Consider the following 15984-nt stretch of genomic DNA (forward strand, 5'->3'; position numbering starts at 1 on the left):
ATTGTTGTGGGTTTTTTTTGTCTACTTGAAGAGACTTCCTTGAGTCACTCAGGCTAAAAATCAGGTTCTGTAATACAAAAAGGAATTTTGTGATGTGAAGCAGATAAAAATTTTCTTTGTTATTTGCTTCTAGTTTCAGGGGAACTTTTTGTAGGCTCGAAGTTCTGGAGTCCCTTACACTCAGAGCAATGAGTGCTGTGAGCAGCAAAAAGTGCTGCTGACAGAGGGAACCCCAAACTAATTGGATTCCTCCAGAAGTGAAAAGGGGATTGTTAAAATCACTGCCCAGCTTGAGGGAGGTGCAGACAAGCAATGGTACTTTTCAAAAAGTAAAGCAAATGGGCAGCTCTACCACAATGAGGTATGCACAGTTGGACAGGCAGCCAGAGAAAGGGACCATGCTTGATCAAAGTCTTGAAAACCTGAGTTATTGCTTGAGAAGATCCAGGGTCCAGAATGCTACTGCATGCTTGGTCCCAGGATGTATCACAGGAATTTCACAGAGTGTGCTGAACACTGAAGACCATCGTCCCACCTTGCAGTCCTTTCAAAAGCAAAACAAAACCAAAGCAACAAAAAAGAGAGCAGTAAACGTTAACGTGCCCCAAAACTGACATTCCTTCAGCTGAGAGAACTCAGGCTGCCTCAGAGCCTGACTTTAACCATACAGCCCCACAACAATTTGAACCAAGTTTTCCAGCTTTATTAGCTTGCTTGCATTCCTTTGGTTCTGATATTTTTTATTAGTGAAAAAAAAGTCACCTCTATGTAATGCCCCATGTACTTAAAACCCTCTTTGGAGCCTGCGGCAGTCAGGCATCGGAATCAGGAGTGTGATAGGGTTTGAAATGGGTATTTCATACTGAAAACCCAGACCAGAGAGCTCTGCCACTGCACCCCTACTAGCACCCTGAGTTTTGGGCACTCTTGGGAGGCATTGCTGCAGGGGAGGTGCTGGGGCTGCTGCAGATAGCTTTGATCTGGGGATGTAAACGACCTGTGGGGATCCAGGCTGGAGATGCAGCCAGCCCTAAGGGCATGGAACCTTGTGCCTTTCTCCAAGGTGTCTCAGCTAACCTCTGGTCCCTGCTTCCATGGAGGCAGGGTAGCTCCCAGGCCCAGTGTTTGGTTGGGGGCAGGATGATGAGACTGCCCCTGAGCACAGGTTTTGCCTCTCCATCCCATGGTGGGACTTGACCTGAAATGGGGCTGCTGGTGCCCCGTCTGGAACCTCAGGGGCAGCAGGGTGACTGTGGACCCCTGCCTGTCCCCCCGGTTGCCCTCTCAGCTCTCTCTGGGGTTGTGGAGATAACCCAGTTCCCTGCCACCCATAGCCTCAGCACTGGCTGTCCCTGTGGGGCAGGTCCCACTCCCTCCTGAGGGGCAGACCTTGCTCCCCCCTGGGTTTGGCCCTGCTCTACCCAGTAGGGCAGGCCCCTATTCCCCCGGGGGCAGACCTTGCTTCCCATTGCAGCAGGCCCTTGCCCCATGTTGATCACACCTCCCACTTCCCCTCTTGGGGCACCCCCAAATTTTTTGGTGCAGCGTGGCCAGAAGGACTAGGGCAGAAATTGTTAAATTGTACTCAGCACAGGTGAGGTGGCACCTGGTATCCCGTGCTCAGTTTGGGGCTCCTCACCAGAAGGACATTGAAGTGCTGGAGTGTGTCCAGAGAAGGGAAACAAAGATGGTGAAGGGTCTGGGGAACAAGTCATATGAGGAGCAGCTGAGGAAACAGGGGCTGGTCAGTCTGGGGGTGGCAGAGGGTAGACCTTATCCCTCTCTACAACTACCTCAAAGGAGGTTGTAGCAAGGTGAGTGTGGTGTTTCTTTTCCCAAGAAACAAGTGATAGGAGGATAGGAAATGGCCACAGATTGTTCCAGGAGAGGTTTAGATTGGATATTGGGAAAAATTTCTTTACTTAAAGGGTTGTCAGGCACTAGAACAAGCTGCCCAGGGAAGTGGTGGAGTCACCATCCCTGGAGGTATCTACAAAACGTGTAGATATGGAGGGACGCTGGTTTAGCGGTGGCCTTGGCAGTGCTGGGTTAACAACTGGACTTCACGATCTTCAGTCAAGGGAATTCTGTGAATCTGGGGCCGAGCCCCTCTCCTCTTTGGGGCAGCTCCGACCCCGCGGGGGGGAAGGGGGGGCGGGAGAGGGGGCGGCTCTAGGACCTGGCGGCGCCGCGCCGCGCCCGGCCCCGTTCCGCTCCGTTCCGCGCCGTGCCGCTCCCCTCCGCGCCCCGCCGCGCCGCCGGGGGGCTGAGCGCCGTGTCCACCTGCCGGCCCCGCCGCCTGTCAGTCCCGCCATGGCGCTCGGCGGGGACGGTCGCGGCAGCGCTGCGCGGGCCTCCTGGCCGCGGCTGCTGCTGGCGGCGGCGGCGGCGGCGCTGGCGCTGGCGGGGCCGGCGCTGCCCGAGGTGCTGTTCCGCTGCCCGCCCTGCACGGCGGAGCGCCTGGCCGCCTGCCCCCCGGCCGCCCGCCCGCCCTGCCCCGAGCTGGTGCGGGAACCGGGCTGCGGCTGCTGTCCGGTGTGCGCCCGCCTGGAGGCCGAGGCGTGCGGCGTCTACACGCCGCGCTGCGCCTCCGGTTTGCGCTGCTACCCCGATCCCGGCGCCGAGCTGCCCCTCCAAGCCCTGGTGCAGGGGCAGGGCACCTGCGCCCGCCGCCGCGACACGGCCGAGTACGGCGCCAGCGCCGAGCGCCCCGCAGGTGAGCAGCGCCCGGCACCGCGCAGCCGGCACCGGGGACCGCGCGGCGAGGCGCCCACCGAGGACAGGGCACCGAGCGCCTTGTGCTGCCTGCTGGAGACCGGGCACCGTGCACCGGCACCTGGGGCTTGGCACTGTGCAGCGGCACCGGGCGCCGGAGACCTGGTGTTGGGGGCAAAACGCTGCCCACCGGCACCTGGCACCGGCGACCTGGTGGTGCTGAGGACCCGCCACTGTGCAACGCACTCCAGGCGCGGGGAGCTTGGGGAGGGTGCACCGAGCAGCGGCCACCCAGGACCGAGCGCCAGGGCAGCGACGCAGCGGCACGTCGGGGGGACAAAGGGATCCTAAACGGTGTCCTCAAGGGGATCAGAGGGGTAGCTCGGGAGGACAGAGGAGGGGGGGAAGAGGGAGAGTACAAGGAAGGACAAAGGACGTGCATCCCTGGGAGTGTGGGGAAAATGGGGTATTTGGGGGTGCACAACTGTCCCGGGGGCTAGAGAGGTTTCCTGGACACACGGCAGGAACCCCAGGAGTGGGGTGTAACGGGGAGAAATGCAGGGAGTGCCTGGGGGAGGCAGGGTGGAGGTTAGGATTTTCTAGAGAAAACCTGTGGCGACAGATAAGGGTGAAATTTGGGGAGATGTAGCTGAGGGAAGGGGGAGTCATTCAAGGAGCAGAGGGAGGTGGAGGTTCTTATTTGGGTTTGGTGGAGTAGTAAAATCACCCTGGAGGGTGACGGATGCCTCAAAGATATACGGAGAGGCAATGTGGGAGGACTGTGCACTGTCTGGTAGGAAAGAGGTGGCTGAGGAACTGGGGGGGCCTGCTATGTAGGGAGCCCCTTCGCTATGGCTACCTTTCCAGCAGAGCTCACTTTGATGCTAGGGTGGCTGCTGCCGACTCTCGTGAGGGTCCTGGTCCCCTGTCCCCACCTGATCCAGGCACTGGGTGCCGGCTTAAGAGGAGCATCCCCTAAGGGCACAGCAAACAGGCTCTTCACCTGTTGCTGCGATTGCTGCGGGAGGGAGCGCTCCTGGGGACGCTCATTCAGCAGAGCTATTTTTTTAATGCCTCTGCTCCCGTGCTATCAGCTGCAAGCTGATGAAAATTGCGAGATCAATTCTGAGAGTAGAAATCAGCACCTTCTCCTTTAAAATCACCCCTGCTTCACTACTGCCTTCTCGCTAGTTTTACTCCCCTGGCTACAGCTGGATCTCTGACCCTCTTTAAGGGCAAACCTAGTCCAGCAGCACGACTCTGAATTCCCTCCCTTGCCTCGTTTAAAAGTGCTCTGAGCTGGGCTGTATCTCCCGGCTTCTCTCTCCGGAGGGTGAGAGCACAGCCAGGTACCTGCTCATAATGCTTCAGGTACCTGCACACGCTGCTCAGCTCCAGGGACAGAGATGGAGGGAGGGGGGTGAAGAAAAACCTGTATCAGGGAAAACTTTGCAAACTGCTGATTCCCGTGCACCCAGACTGTCCCCACTCCTGTTCCCACTCCTGTTCCCCTCCTTTGCCCAGCTGCAAAGGGCATTGGAGAGCCGAGAGTCTGGAGAACAGGTTGATGTGAAATCTTGCTTGACTACAGAATATGAGTGTCAAGGGAGTGAATTTTACATGCTCTGGAAGGAGCTGAGGACATTTAGATTTGAAGAATCTGGAGCTGACTTCTAGGCTTGTGCTTTTAAAAGAAACTGGAGGAAGTGGAGAGCATTGCACTGATGTGTTGAGAGGTGATTTTCTGAGTTAATGCTGGGGTTTGGGGTTTTTTTTGTTTGTTTGTTTGTTTGTTTTATGGTCTTAATGTCAGAATTACTTCATTGGGAATTTTGCTTCATTTTGTTATCTTTTTTTAATTTACAATGGATGCAATCTATTTGACCATATCTTTATGTCTAATACACACACACATAAATAGCACAGTTTAAGAATACTTTAATATTTGTGGTGCTCTGTAATGTCCATAGGAGGTGGATAATAAAAACACTGGCACATCCTTAAACAGCATGATGTGAAACGTGCAGCTGGAACATTTACAGTCCAGCATGTCTTGGCAGGGGATCTTGGACATCCAGAAAAGGGTTTGCTCTCTTCAAATTACAAAACTTGTAACAGGTTGTTGTAGCCATTAGAAAAACCAAACTAAACCAAACCAACCAACAAAACAAACCCACAACAAAACCAGAACCTGACTTTGCTAGCTTCACTTGATACTGATCTGTTCAGGCTCTCATAGTGGCTTCTCCCTCTGCAGCAAAAGGTATAGGAAGGAGTTTGCTTTTTCTTCAAAGCAGTGACAGGGATATAAGTCTGGCACCGGAAGAGCAGGGATTGGAATTCCCTTTCAAATGCTGATGTCAAGCTAGTTTCAAGAGTGCCCTGAGAGCAGGTTTTTGCCTGCAGAAGGCAGGTGTTGAGGCTTTATTGTTTGTTTGTTTTGTTGTTAAATGTGCTTAAAGGTATTTGCCCTTTTTTCCCTTTCCAAAGGCTCCTTTGGCTGATCCAGGGCTGGAATGCAGACCTCATGCTATTCCTAAATTAAGAGGTTGGCAAGTTTTTTGTCCCTGATGAGAGGCAGAAGCATTGCCCAAATGAAACAAGGAATAAAACTGCAAATTCTCCTTTTGTGGCTCCAGCATTGTTTAGTCTCCCACTTAGGTTTGTAAAGCCAATCCTGAAATGGGTATAGGCGGAAAGTAACATAAACCACTATGTAGCTAGGGAGCAGGGGATGTTGCTCATTGCACAAGAGGCTTCGGGTATTTTGAAGATGTTGGGAATGTTGGAACAAAATAGCAGCAGTCTGTGGAAATCAGGCTGAGAACTTCTACCTCCCCCCGGGGAGGTGAGTGCATGAACTCCCACCAATGGTGAGAGCAAGAAGGCAGCTCAGAAGCTCAGGGATCAGGGCCTCTGAAATAGTTTTGATGTCACTGGACCACACTTTGACAGTTTATTTCAGGTCATCATGTAACAAACTTTACATACTGCTGACTTCCACTGCCTGATCTGGGGACAGAAGGTTGTTGTTGTGTGCACAAAGCTCCCAGAGTTCATGCCAGTCTTGAGTGTGTTTATTCTTTCAGCACCTCAGAGAGGTCTGCACACTGTTTTGCAGATGGACTAAATTATGTGTCTGAGGTCTGCCAGGAACAGGGAGCAGTGAGGACTGTCTGTACACTGTGGCAGCAGTCTGTGTCCTCGTAGATAATCTCCCAGTCCTTGATAGCTGTCCTCTCTCCAATCAGGCCTGGGGTGCCCCAGGACTGAATGCATCTGGGAGACACAATATGCTTTTAGAGGTGTTTCCGGTACCAGTGAGTTGTCTCAACCTCTCCAATCTCAAATGGAGGGTGGGAATGCTCCCTTGTGCTTTGACCATCATGAACTGGAATCAGGGGCTTCTGTGGTCTTGTCCAGCTCAGCTGCACCATTGCATTCCCTTCCTTCTGCTGGGTTTGGCTCTCACCTTGTGTCAGACTAGGCTGGTTCAGGAGCTAATCCTGCAAAAAGCCAGCCCCAGGAAATGAGTCTAGGGTTTTCTGTGAGATCAAGGAGCAGCATGGTGCCAGTGCTTCTCCAAGATGGGAACTTGTGCTAGGAGGTGGAGCAGGGCAGGTCTTAGTGATGTCTACAGCTGTCCTGAATTGTCTTGCCAGAGTTATGGCAACAGTTGAAGAGCATGTCTTTTCTCTTAGTGGATACAAGGCCCTAGGAATAAAACTTGTTCCACTCTGAAAAAAACAGTTCTTGAGCTAACGAGTTCAAAGCTGACCAGTTTAGGGAATTTTTTTTTTTCCATTTGCTGGTGCTATTCATTTGGGTTTGTAGTATTGCTTTATTTTGTTGGGATATTTGTACTGATTCAGTGGGATTTGCCTCAGAATCCACTGCTGGCTACTGAGTACTGCTTTGGAATATCACTTTTTTATTAAAACAAATGTGTTTTTTTAGTCCATGCCAGTGCAAAGAAAGTAACCTTTCCAAATGGAAAGAGAGCTGAGCAAAGAATGTGGCCCCAGGCGAACTTGAACTTGCAGGGTTGGGTCAGCCTTATTCACCTGGTCAGGGACATCACTTTGAACTCCCAGGATACAAAAGCAGCGTCAAAATAGTTAACTGTTACAAGTGCAGCTTGTTTTAGCATCCAACTAAAATCCTTATTTGGGTAGCCTCAAATGCCACACATCCTTCCTTATGGGTCAGATGTCAAAACCTCTATTTCCCCTTGGCAGGCAGCTGCTAAAAGAGAGTTTAATGTATTGCTCCAAAACACAGAAGACTGAGGTTGGAGGTAGCATAATTGGAATTTTAACAGCAACTTGAAAACCATGCCAGTAATGCTATGAGTGCATTTTTCAAGTCCAGTGAATTGCCAGGCAGACTTCTGCTTTTCCTCTGCTTTTATAAGGAAATGAAGCATCCATCATGATATCCATGTGCATGTGTGTATCTGGCCTTCTGCCCCCACAACTTCTGCCCCTGTCAGTCAAGTTGGCCAGATCTAACAGAGTAGTGAAGGTCTTGAAGGCACCGTGTTGTTAAAAAGTGGGCAAGGAGTAGAGGAGTCAGACTATGGGTGTCCCCCTCATCTTGTGCTGGACACCTTTTGAGGCATAAGCACATGAGTGAGAAGGAGGTTAGTTACAAGTGCTGCAATCATGTGTCCAGCCTGGATTATGCAAGCTTGGACATGACTAGATACCAGATAACCCAAACACAGGAACCAAATCCACAGAAGCATGTTGATATGTCCCACTGCCACTGCAGCAGCTCAGACCAGTAGAAACTGAACATCTACAGAGCTTCTTGCCTTGCATATAATTTTCAAAACTGAAATGCAATTATTAACAGCTCTGAGGATGATACATGAATGAAAAAAATCCACACAGCTCATCTGTCCTTGCTGCCTCTGAGGCTTTGCCAGTAGGTCTACCAGGTGTCCAAGCTCCTTTGCAGCAGCTGTGTCTGGTCAAGAGGTAACCTGGTTGGGCCTTGGTCTGGCTGTCATCTTTAAGTATTAAGACAATAAATAATACCTTGTGTAGCAGTTTCTTGAAAAGAATGCTACTCCTTGCACCCAGTCCCACATGAGTTTGCTGCAGGAGGGGTGATGGTTGTGTGAAAATGGTGGTTTGGAGGGAGGGGTAAGCCTGGGAAGATTTTAAGATTCTGGCTGAAAAGAGAAATGTGTTTTCGTGCTGTCCCTTGGCAAATGATCTGTTTCCTTCTTGCTCTTTGCAGTTGTTTCCTTTCCTCTGGATTTCAGTCTCATACTTACTGAGCATGGTATTTGTCAAGGGAACAGCAAGAAGCCCCATCTGTGAGAAAGTCCATGTCGTTTGTATAATCCACATCCAGGAATTGAGCTGAGATAAACAATTCAGGAGGCAAAACAGTGAAAACTGGAATGCCAGAGGTGTGTTTGTGTATGGCTCTGTACTAGACCTGGCTGCAGCATCAGCTGGGGCTAATTTGTCTGCCAATGAGCAGCTGTCACTGTTACCCACAGACATAACTGGATTTATGAAGACAAGGTTCATGCCAGTGGCCAGCAGCACTCCTCTACCTGTTTTTCTTGGTTGTGTGTTCACAAGGAGGAAAAGCAGTTTTCCTGGTGGATTTTCTGTGCTTCTGCTTGGTTTGGGCAATTCCAGCTTTCTGAGTGTGGTCACAGCTACCTTCCCTGCTGGGACTCTGATTCCTTTAGGGAGGATCTTTGCACAGGGAGTAAGAGGAATATTGAGGTAAAAACTAAGGATGCTTTTGAAGCATTTCCATTACAGGCGGAGAGCTGAAGCTGGTGGTGTACTGAGTTTTCAGGTTTAAGAATTCCTAGTTTCTTGCCTTGAGTCAATGTGAAATATGTAGCTTTGATCCAGTGTCTGCTTAGCAGACCCCTTCCATATCAGAAGGATGCAAACCTGTTGTCCTTGTGTGTGTTTCCAGGATCGCTTCCATCCATCTTCACCCCTGGCTCTTCCTTGGGGAGGTGCTGCCTAAATCAGTGCACGTGGGATCACTTTTGATGTTATCCTTTAGCAGCACATATTGAACACACGGATCTTGGCTTTTCAACTTGTCTCTGCTGATTGTTTGCACCTGCCAGATGAGGTTCCAGGTGGCATTAATCTTGTGGAGAAAGCTGCTTTAATCCCCTGTGTCTGCCCAGGGTGGGAGTTGTGTTAGGGGTCCCTTTACTGTGGGCCATGGACAACATGCTGCTTCAGGGGTACCAAATGTGTTATAGATTTTGGAGGCTAACCATGGTCCATACCCCAGGCATTAACTCAGGAGAGGAGAAATACCTGCTGGGGGTCCTGATATGTTGTACATATTATTCTTGTCTGTCTTTCATCCCCACTGATCTGACCTTGTAGCATTTGTGTCCCAGTCCCTCCCCATCTCAGTGCACATCCTCATGGTCCACCATGCAGGTCTTTGTCCTTTGCTGGACACTAGGTGAGCCATGATAGGGATTTAACTCAACCAAATCTTTACCTTTCTGGCAGGAGAACTTTTCTGCCAGTTAACAGATTGCAAATCCAGTCCTATTATAATTTCCACAAAGACAAGCTGCCTTCAGCAGACCAAATCACCAGATGAATCATCTTTGCCTACCTTTAGCAGTCATTGCCAGAAAGCTGGGAGGTGTTCCTCACCCATGAACTAACCAAGTGTGACCTCACTAGATGTGTGAGTTGACATCCAACTCTAAGCAAATGTGATATGGTGGTTATCCTGGGGAAAGGCTTAAGAGAAAGGGGTTAATGCACCTCTGTTGGAGCTTTGCTGCAACTCAGCTTGTTGCAACAACAGTCGATTGTCTTCTGTGTTTTGCCCGACATGTAATTTAGATGGATACCGGGGGAAAATAAAGTCTCTTGCTGCATCAGCTTATGGTAGAAGTAAATGGTTTTAGAAAGGAAAGAGTCAGTAATCATGTGCCTTTCATATGGACTGGAATACTGGGAAACATCGGATCACTTTTATAAGCCTTAACTATCCTTTGACATTGCAGCTTTTATTCTGAAGAAAGCTGCACTGTGCCTCTTGGCTGGTAAGGGAACAAGTTCACTGCCTGGTGCTCTCTGTAGTCAAAGATCCTATTAATTCTGCCAGCCATGAGGAACGATTTCTTGGTATTTCATTCTGGACTGTAATTGAGAGTGACACAAAGCGCTGGTGGGAATTGGATCATGTTGAAATCCCTGCTTTCCATTACAATTTTCTGCAGATAAACCAGCTCAGGTGGGACAAGGGGATTTCTAATGCTCTGCCCTTCAAATTAATAATGCCTTCAACACCTTACTGGCTGGAGGTGAATTTAGAGAGGAATTTTTGTGTCTCCTGGCAGCTTGTCCTTGTAGCCAAATGATGCAGGATACCTACAACAGTGACATGCTGTTTCCGCCACTTGTGTGCTGTTGTGTATGGAGAATCCCATTGTCCAGTGATTTATGGAACATTCATGAATGTTTGCCCAGTATTTCTGCTCAAAACCACAGCAAGATTTCCCTGTAAAATCTTGCATTTCTGACTTCAGCCAAGGCAGCCTGTTCTCAGATCATCTGCTAGTTGTGGAAGACCCAGTCCATGCTAATGGACTTTTCATAGCTTGGTGAAGAGGTTGACTGATAACATTCCCACATTATTTTTTTGCTGCTTTAAACCTAGAAAAGGATGAGCACCTGATGCCTGTGTCCCAGGAGTCCTTGCTGATCCATCTGAGAGGACTGGTGACTGGTGGGTGCAGTGAGCTGTTGAAGGTGTTTCAGTGGTTTCGCATCTTCTCCAAGACATTTTGGTGCCTCCAAAGATCAGAGGAGTGTCCCCCAGTGTCACCTGCCACTTTTAGGGTAGGGAGTGCACTGTGCTTTAGAAGTCTCAAACTTTTTCCCTTGAGGAGAGCAGACCGATCCTGAGTGGCCGCAGTGAAGGCAGAAGAACAGAAGCTGTGAAAGTCTCCAGAATTCGCCCTTTCTTTTTTTTTTTTTTTATCTGAAAGATTGCCTTGGGGCTGTTGAATCCAGGAGGTCTTGTGTGCAGTGCTCAGTGCACTGTTTGGCTGTGAGCTGAGCCAGGGGGAGATAGTTTGTGAGGGGCACCATGCACCATGGCAGCCCTCCCACACAGCCCATGCTTGTCTCCTGTTGCTTTCAGCATGCCTGTGGCTCACCTCCACCTGGTGGTGTTTCATCTGGCACTTCAGAAGCCAGCAGAAATGGGCAGAGGAACTGGCTTGACACTCCTGCACTGTTGGAGCCCAGAGCTGGTGCTGGGGCTCAGCTCTGTAGCCGCAGCAGGGATGTGCAGCTACTGAGGCTGTGGATGATCCATGGTAGCTGGTTCTGGGGCTCCCCAGGATGCCTGCTTTGTGTCCTCAGCATTCTGGTCACTGGGAGAGTTTGGTATGGAGGATGTAGGGTGAGGTGGTTGGCCACCATTGTATTACTGTTAGCAGTGAGGCTAACCCAACAGCCCCGTTGGTCTTCCTGGTTTGCAGCTGAACTAGCACAAGGAAAATCCTGGGTGGTCACACAGTAATGAGTCTTACATTCTTTCTGAAGGCTAGAAGAGCTGCTCCAGGCTCCATCCCATGCTCTGTTAATGCACCTCTTAGTCCAGTTGGTCAAAGACAAAGTTCTCATGCTGGAACCTTCTCCCTGTCTCCACTACTGGGCTCCAAGAGCTTTTTTTTTTCTTTTTTTCCTAGCATAGTACCCACAGCCATGAGTTTGATATGATCTCTGATGTGAAGAGGGCACTTTCCCTTTTTCTGAACATATGTGAACCAGATTGATACAGTGGCAGAGAAATTTCTGTAGCATAGTCTTGATCTGACTGTAGTGTGACTGGACTGATAAATCATCTGCCACGATGGAAATTGGCATGAGGGGGCCTAAAGCAATGGGTAACCATGGAAGGGAGGCTTTTCCTGTGGCCACAGTGAACAGTGCTGCCCCCATGGCTTGTGCAGAGATATTTTTGGTAAGCTTTTGTTTAGACTGTTAGATAAGTTGTTTTAGATAGTCCATTTCACAAGACATTCAGGGCAAAAGGTCTGGATTTCTTCTGGTTTTCAGGGAATATGACCATTCCTGAACCTGGACAGTGGGACAACACCAGAGGTACTGCTAGAGGCTAACCTGCTAACCCATCACTGAATTTAAAGAACTGGAAGAGAAAAATGAGACTGTGACAAAATGGTGCCTTTTTACACAATAGGTCAGCTCCCTGTGGGTATTCTGAGTCATTTTGTTGTTGTTGATTTTAGTGACTAAAATAAGTTTATTCCATGCTTTTTTTCCCTCTGCCAGGCCCCACAGACCCTGTCACCCCCAGCTCAACAGATTCCATTAATTCTTGTGCATTATTGAGGGATTTTGGTTGGTGAGATTCTTTCCTGGAATTTCTCTGTGGAGGAGCCGAACTTCCCACTGCTGGCATATAGGACCCCAAAAAGCTCACGACCCCTGGCATATAGGACCCTTGCTTATGCCCAGCTATGTGATGGGAACAGAACTTCTAATGTCTCCAGGACACATTGGATACCTGCTTCCTTCAAGGCACTTGTCATTGAGAGCATGGCCAAGGCTGGGCAGATGGAAATGTTGGTCTGCAGAGCTTTGAATAATGCTCAAATATCTGATTCAGGCTGATTTTGGAGGTCTATATCTCTCTGCACATGACTGAGGCATGCTTGGTGTGGGGGCACTGGGAGAAATTTGGCATGGAGCCCTCTGAGGCAACTGTCTTGTTTAGTAAAACTGGGGCTGTGGGAGTTGGTGTGAGGAAATAGCAACATCCACTTAGGTTTTTGCTGTCTCTGTCCCAGGGGCTGGCTGGGTGTTGCAGGAGGCCACAGGAATTCTGCTTGTGACCACAGCCAGATTAATGGCCATTTTGGCAGCTTTTCAGGAGTGAGGAATTTGGCCAATTTCACAATAATGGCTAGAAATTCCACATGAATTAATTAGTGTTATTACAGGACATGTCCTTCCTGCTCCTACAGGGCTGCCTGAAACACTGAACTCATTATATGAAGAAATGAAAATAGTACTAAAAATAAGAACTGGTATCCCAAGCCTGTGTGAGGAAACATGTGGAGTTATACCAACATCCTCCACCAGACACGCTTCCCTGACTATGGCTTTCAGCCAAATGAGATCTAAACCCAAGTTTTGCATCAGTTGTAGCCACTAAAATGCCCCAGCCTGCTCCATGAGGGTGTCTTCTCTCTTGGACCCTGCTCATCTTAAGCCATTCATCTAGGCTTCTCAATTACTCTGATATTTTCAGTTTGATGTAGTGTGCAGATCTGACCCTTGGGTGTAGCACAGTGGAGGCTGCACACCTTCAACCTCCTCTCCCTGTGGGATGTGCTTCCACAATGTTGTTACTACCTTGCAAGGAACCCTTTGCTTCTACAGTAAAATGCTTGGAAATACCCTCGGGAAAGGGTGCTCTGTGTTTGAGTTTCAGTCAAGGGTATGCCATGGAAAGGTCTCCTTGAGAGTTGTCAGAGTAACATTAGATTGAGTAAATATTTTGGTAGCCCAGAGCTGATAACTTTCCCCCACTTATGTTTGTGGGGAGTCAGCCTGTAGAAACTTACCATCTCTCACGTGGCTTTTTACACAAAGGTTGCCCATGGACTCTGTGCTCTTATTTTTATTGCTTTTTAGAAGTGCTGATGTTGTCTTGAGATTTACCTGCTGGTAAGTGGCAGGTGTGCAAAGTACACAGAGCTTGCTGGTTATTCTAGTGTGTCCTTTGGGAATATTACTTCAGATGTTTGTGTTTGGACATGGGATTCTCCTTTCGAGTCCAACCCCTCCTTTCTGCTTAACCTCACCTTTGTGAACTAACGTTTGACCTGTTTGGTTTTTTCCCTCTTAGTTTTGGATGAAGTGAGTTCAACATGACAAAGCTGACCAAGGAAGTGGTAAGATTCCTGCAGATCCCACCGCACAAAGTGTGGGTTTTTTGGTGCTCAGCCTTCTTAAGAACTGTAACCCTCATTCTGCAGGGACTAAGGCCAGCCAAGCTGACAAAGGACTGAAACACCGGATTTTCAGCATTAAAAAATGTGCCTGGTAAAAAAGAGAAAAAAATGACCACGTAGACACAGACAACTGGAAAGCTTTAGTCTTTCTAGTAATGTTTGTTATTGATTTCAGTCATTGCTTTCCTCCATTTTTTTGTTTATTCTTTTTATCAGGCTAGTTTCAAGGATTTGTTACCTTAACCCCTGGCCGTTAGGTTGGTCCTGCATGTGCTGAAACCAACCTTTGCAAATTCATACCATGCTGAAAGCCCTTGGGCAGTGCAGCAGGCAAGCAGACCAACATGGCCAAAGGTCCATCGAGGTACATCACTGAGGTGTCTTGAGGCTTTGGGATAGGAAGATGTCCACAAACAAGAACAATTTGGGGCTGGTCTTAGGAATCCAGTTTCCTACCTGTTCCCTTCTCCCACCATCTCATATGTCCAGTAGCAACAGCTGTGGTGAAAGGGGAGGTCCTGTCAGCTGGGCTGTGCCCAGTGGAAGCACAGCCCTGACCAGATCTGGTTTCTCTCTGAGTTACATGCTAGGAGAGTGCAGCCTTTGTGTTGTGGCTGTCAGCGGTGTCCTGTCCTCTGGAGCTCATCTGCCCTACCCCAGCCAAAATGTCTGAGCTGACCTAAAAAAGCTGCTTGTGATTGAAATGCAACAGCCCTCTATAAATATTTTACTGAGCCTGTGTTTCTTTTTACTTTTTTTTTTCTTTTTTTTTTTTCCTTTTTCCTTTTTCTTTTTTTTTTTTTTTTTTTTTTTTTTTTTTTCTTTTCTTTTCCCTTTTTCCCCAGCTCTTCCATTTTTCCCCGCGCATGCGGGGATAGTCAACTGAATAAACATTCCCTTTGTGGCATCCTGCGATGAAGCGTATTTTTGGCAGTTAAATTATGCATTTTGCTTATCTCCTGTCAATATTACCCATGCTCAAGACTGATACTGCGCTCAGTATCGAGTGTGTGAGCCCACCATGGGCTGCCCATTGCCAAATAAACTAAATTCTGAAAAACTCTGCAGGGTTTGCAGCAAGCTTTTGCAGCTCTTCTCTTGAAGCAGTGGACTCCCATCAGATTTATGAAACTATTTTAATGGGGCAAGTTCCCAAAACTTTATCCAAGAAAGAGCTGTGAATGGGTGGGACTTCAGACTGCGTGGCAGAGTGTCTGCAGTGCAAGGTTGCAATGAGCAGGGTAACACAATGCGGAAGGTACCTCTGCAAGCAGCCGGCAGCCAGGGCTGCACTTTGGAAATCACTAAAATCATGGGATGGTGTCAGCAGCATGACCTGACCTGACAGCCTGACACTGGGATCTGGGGCTTGTTGTGCAAGGTGTGCAGTCTGCCCTGTCCTGGAGTAGCCCTGGGACAGGTTGCTCTCTTCTCTCTGCAATTGTGGAAGCCTGCACAGTGGCTGAAGGGCAGGTAGCCACAGCTAACTGTGGGAAGGGACTGGGTTACCTATTGTCCCCAGGATGGAGCTGGAGGTGCAGTCTTCATTCCAGGAGCAATGCCATGAGGTGGGGTCAGTCACCATCACAGTTCAATGTGGAACAAATGCAAAGTCCCCACTGTGATGGTGGCAAACTGCATTTCAGAGCTGGAGATGTGGCACGGGTTCCGTGCCACTCTGAACCACCTTCACTCAGTGCAGAGGCTGGTGCTGTGCAGTGCTGCTGTCCTGGCCTGGCCTGTGTATCCTGAGGAGAGCTTGGCTTTGGGCTGTTTGCTTCTCAGGTAGTAACCATGAGCAGGCTGAAGCCAGGGTTGCTGGTTTGCCCTTTTTTCAGCTAGACACATGGATCTGTTTTAAGGCAGTCAAGGTACTGAGTGAGTGAGACTGAACCTCCCAAAAAACCCCACAGCTCCCCAGAGAGCCAGCATTGGAAACCTTGGAGCAGGTTTAGATGCCAAAGTTTGGGCAAACATGTTTCAATGCTGCCTGGAGGGACTTTTGTCCAGAGGCTTTCCTGTGGAGAGACATACCCAGGAAGCAGAAATAGCAAGTGACTAAACATCACAGTTACATTCCTGCCATCTGAAAAAAACTCCCTGTTTTCTTTTGGCAGCAAAAATTAACTTCCCTTTTCTCCTCCCCAAGTGGGCGAGCTGCATCCTGGTGGTCGTGCCCTCACTGCAGATACACGGGACTGTCCATGTCAGGCTGAAAGAAAAACTCTCCTACTGGGCGCTTTTCACTGTTGTGCTTC

The 15984-nt window shown here is 49.1% G+C and overlaps 1 protein-coding gene across 1 annotated transcript in view; it reads left to right on the forward strand.

The window, feature by feature from the left end:
- The first annotated feature begins 2288 nt into the window (after nucleotides 1–2288).
- The window catches only part of IGFBP2 (insulin like growth factor binding protein 2), a 64133-nt gene continuing 50437 nt past the window's right edge, over nucleotides 2289–15984 (forward strand). The window contains exon 1 of the mRNA XM_030454779.1: nucleotides 2289–2716. Coding sequence (XP_030310639.1) covers nucleotides 2314–2716 — 403 coding nt within the window. The 5' untranslated portion in view covers nucleotides 2289–2313. The remainder of the gene's footprint in view (nucleotides 2717–15984) is intronic.

Source organism: Calypte anna, chromosome 7 (assembly GCF_003957555.1).
Source record: "Calypte anna isolate BGI_N300 chromosome 7, bCalAnn1_v1.p, whole genome shotgun sequence".
In the NCBI taxonomy this organism is placed as follows: Eukaryota; Metazoa; Chordata; class Aves; order Apodiformes; family Trochilidae; genus Calypte; species Calypte anna.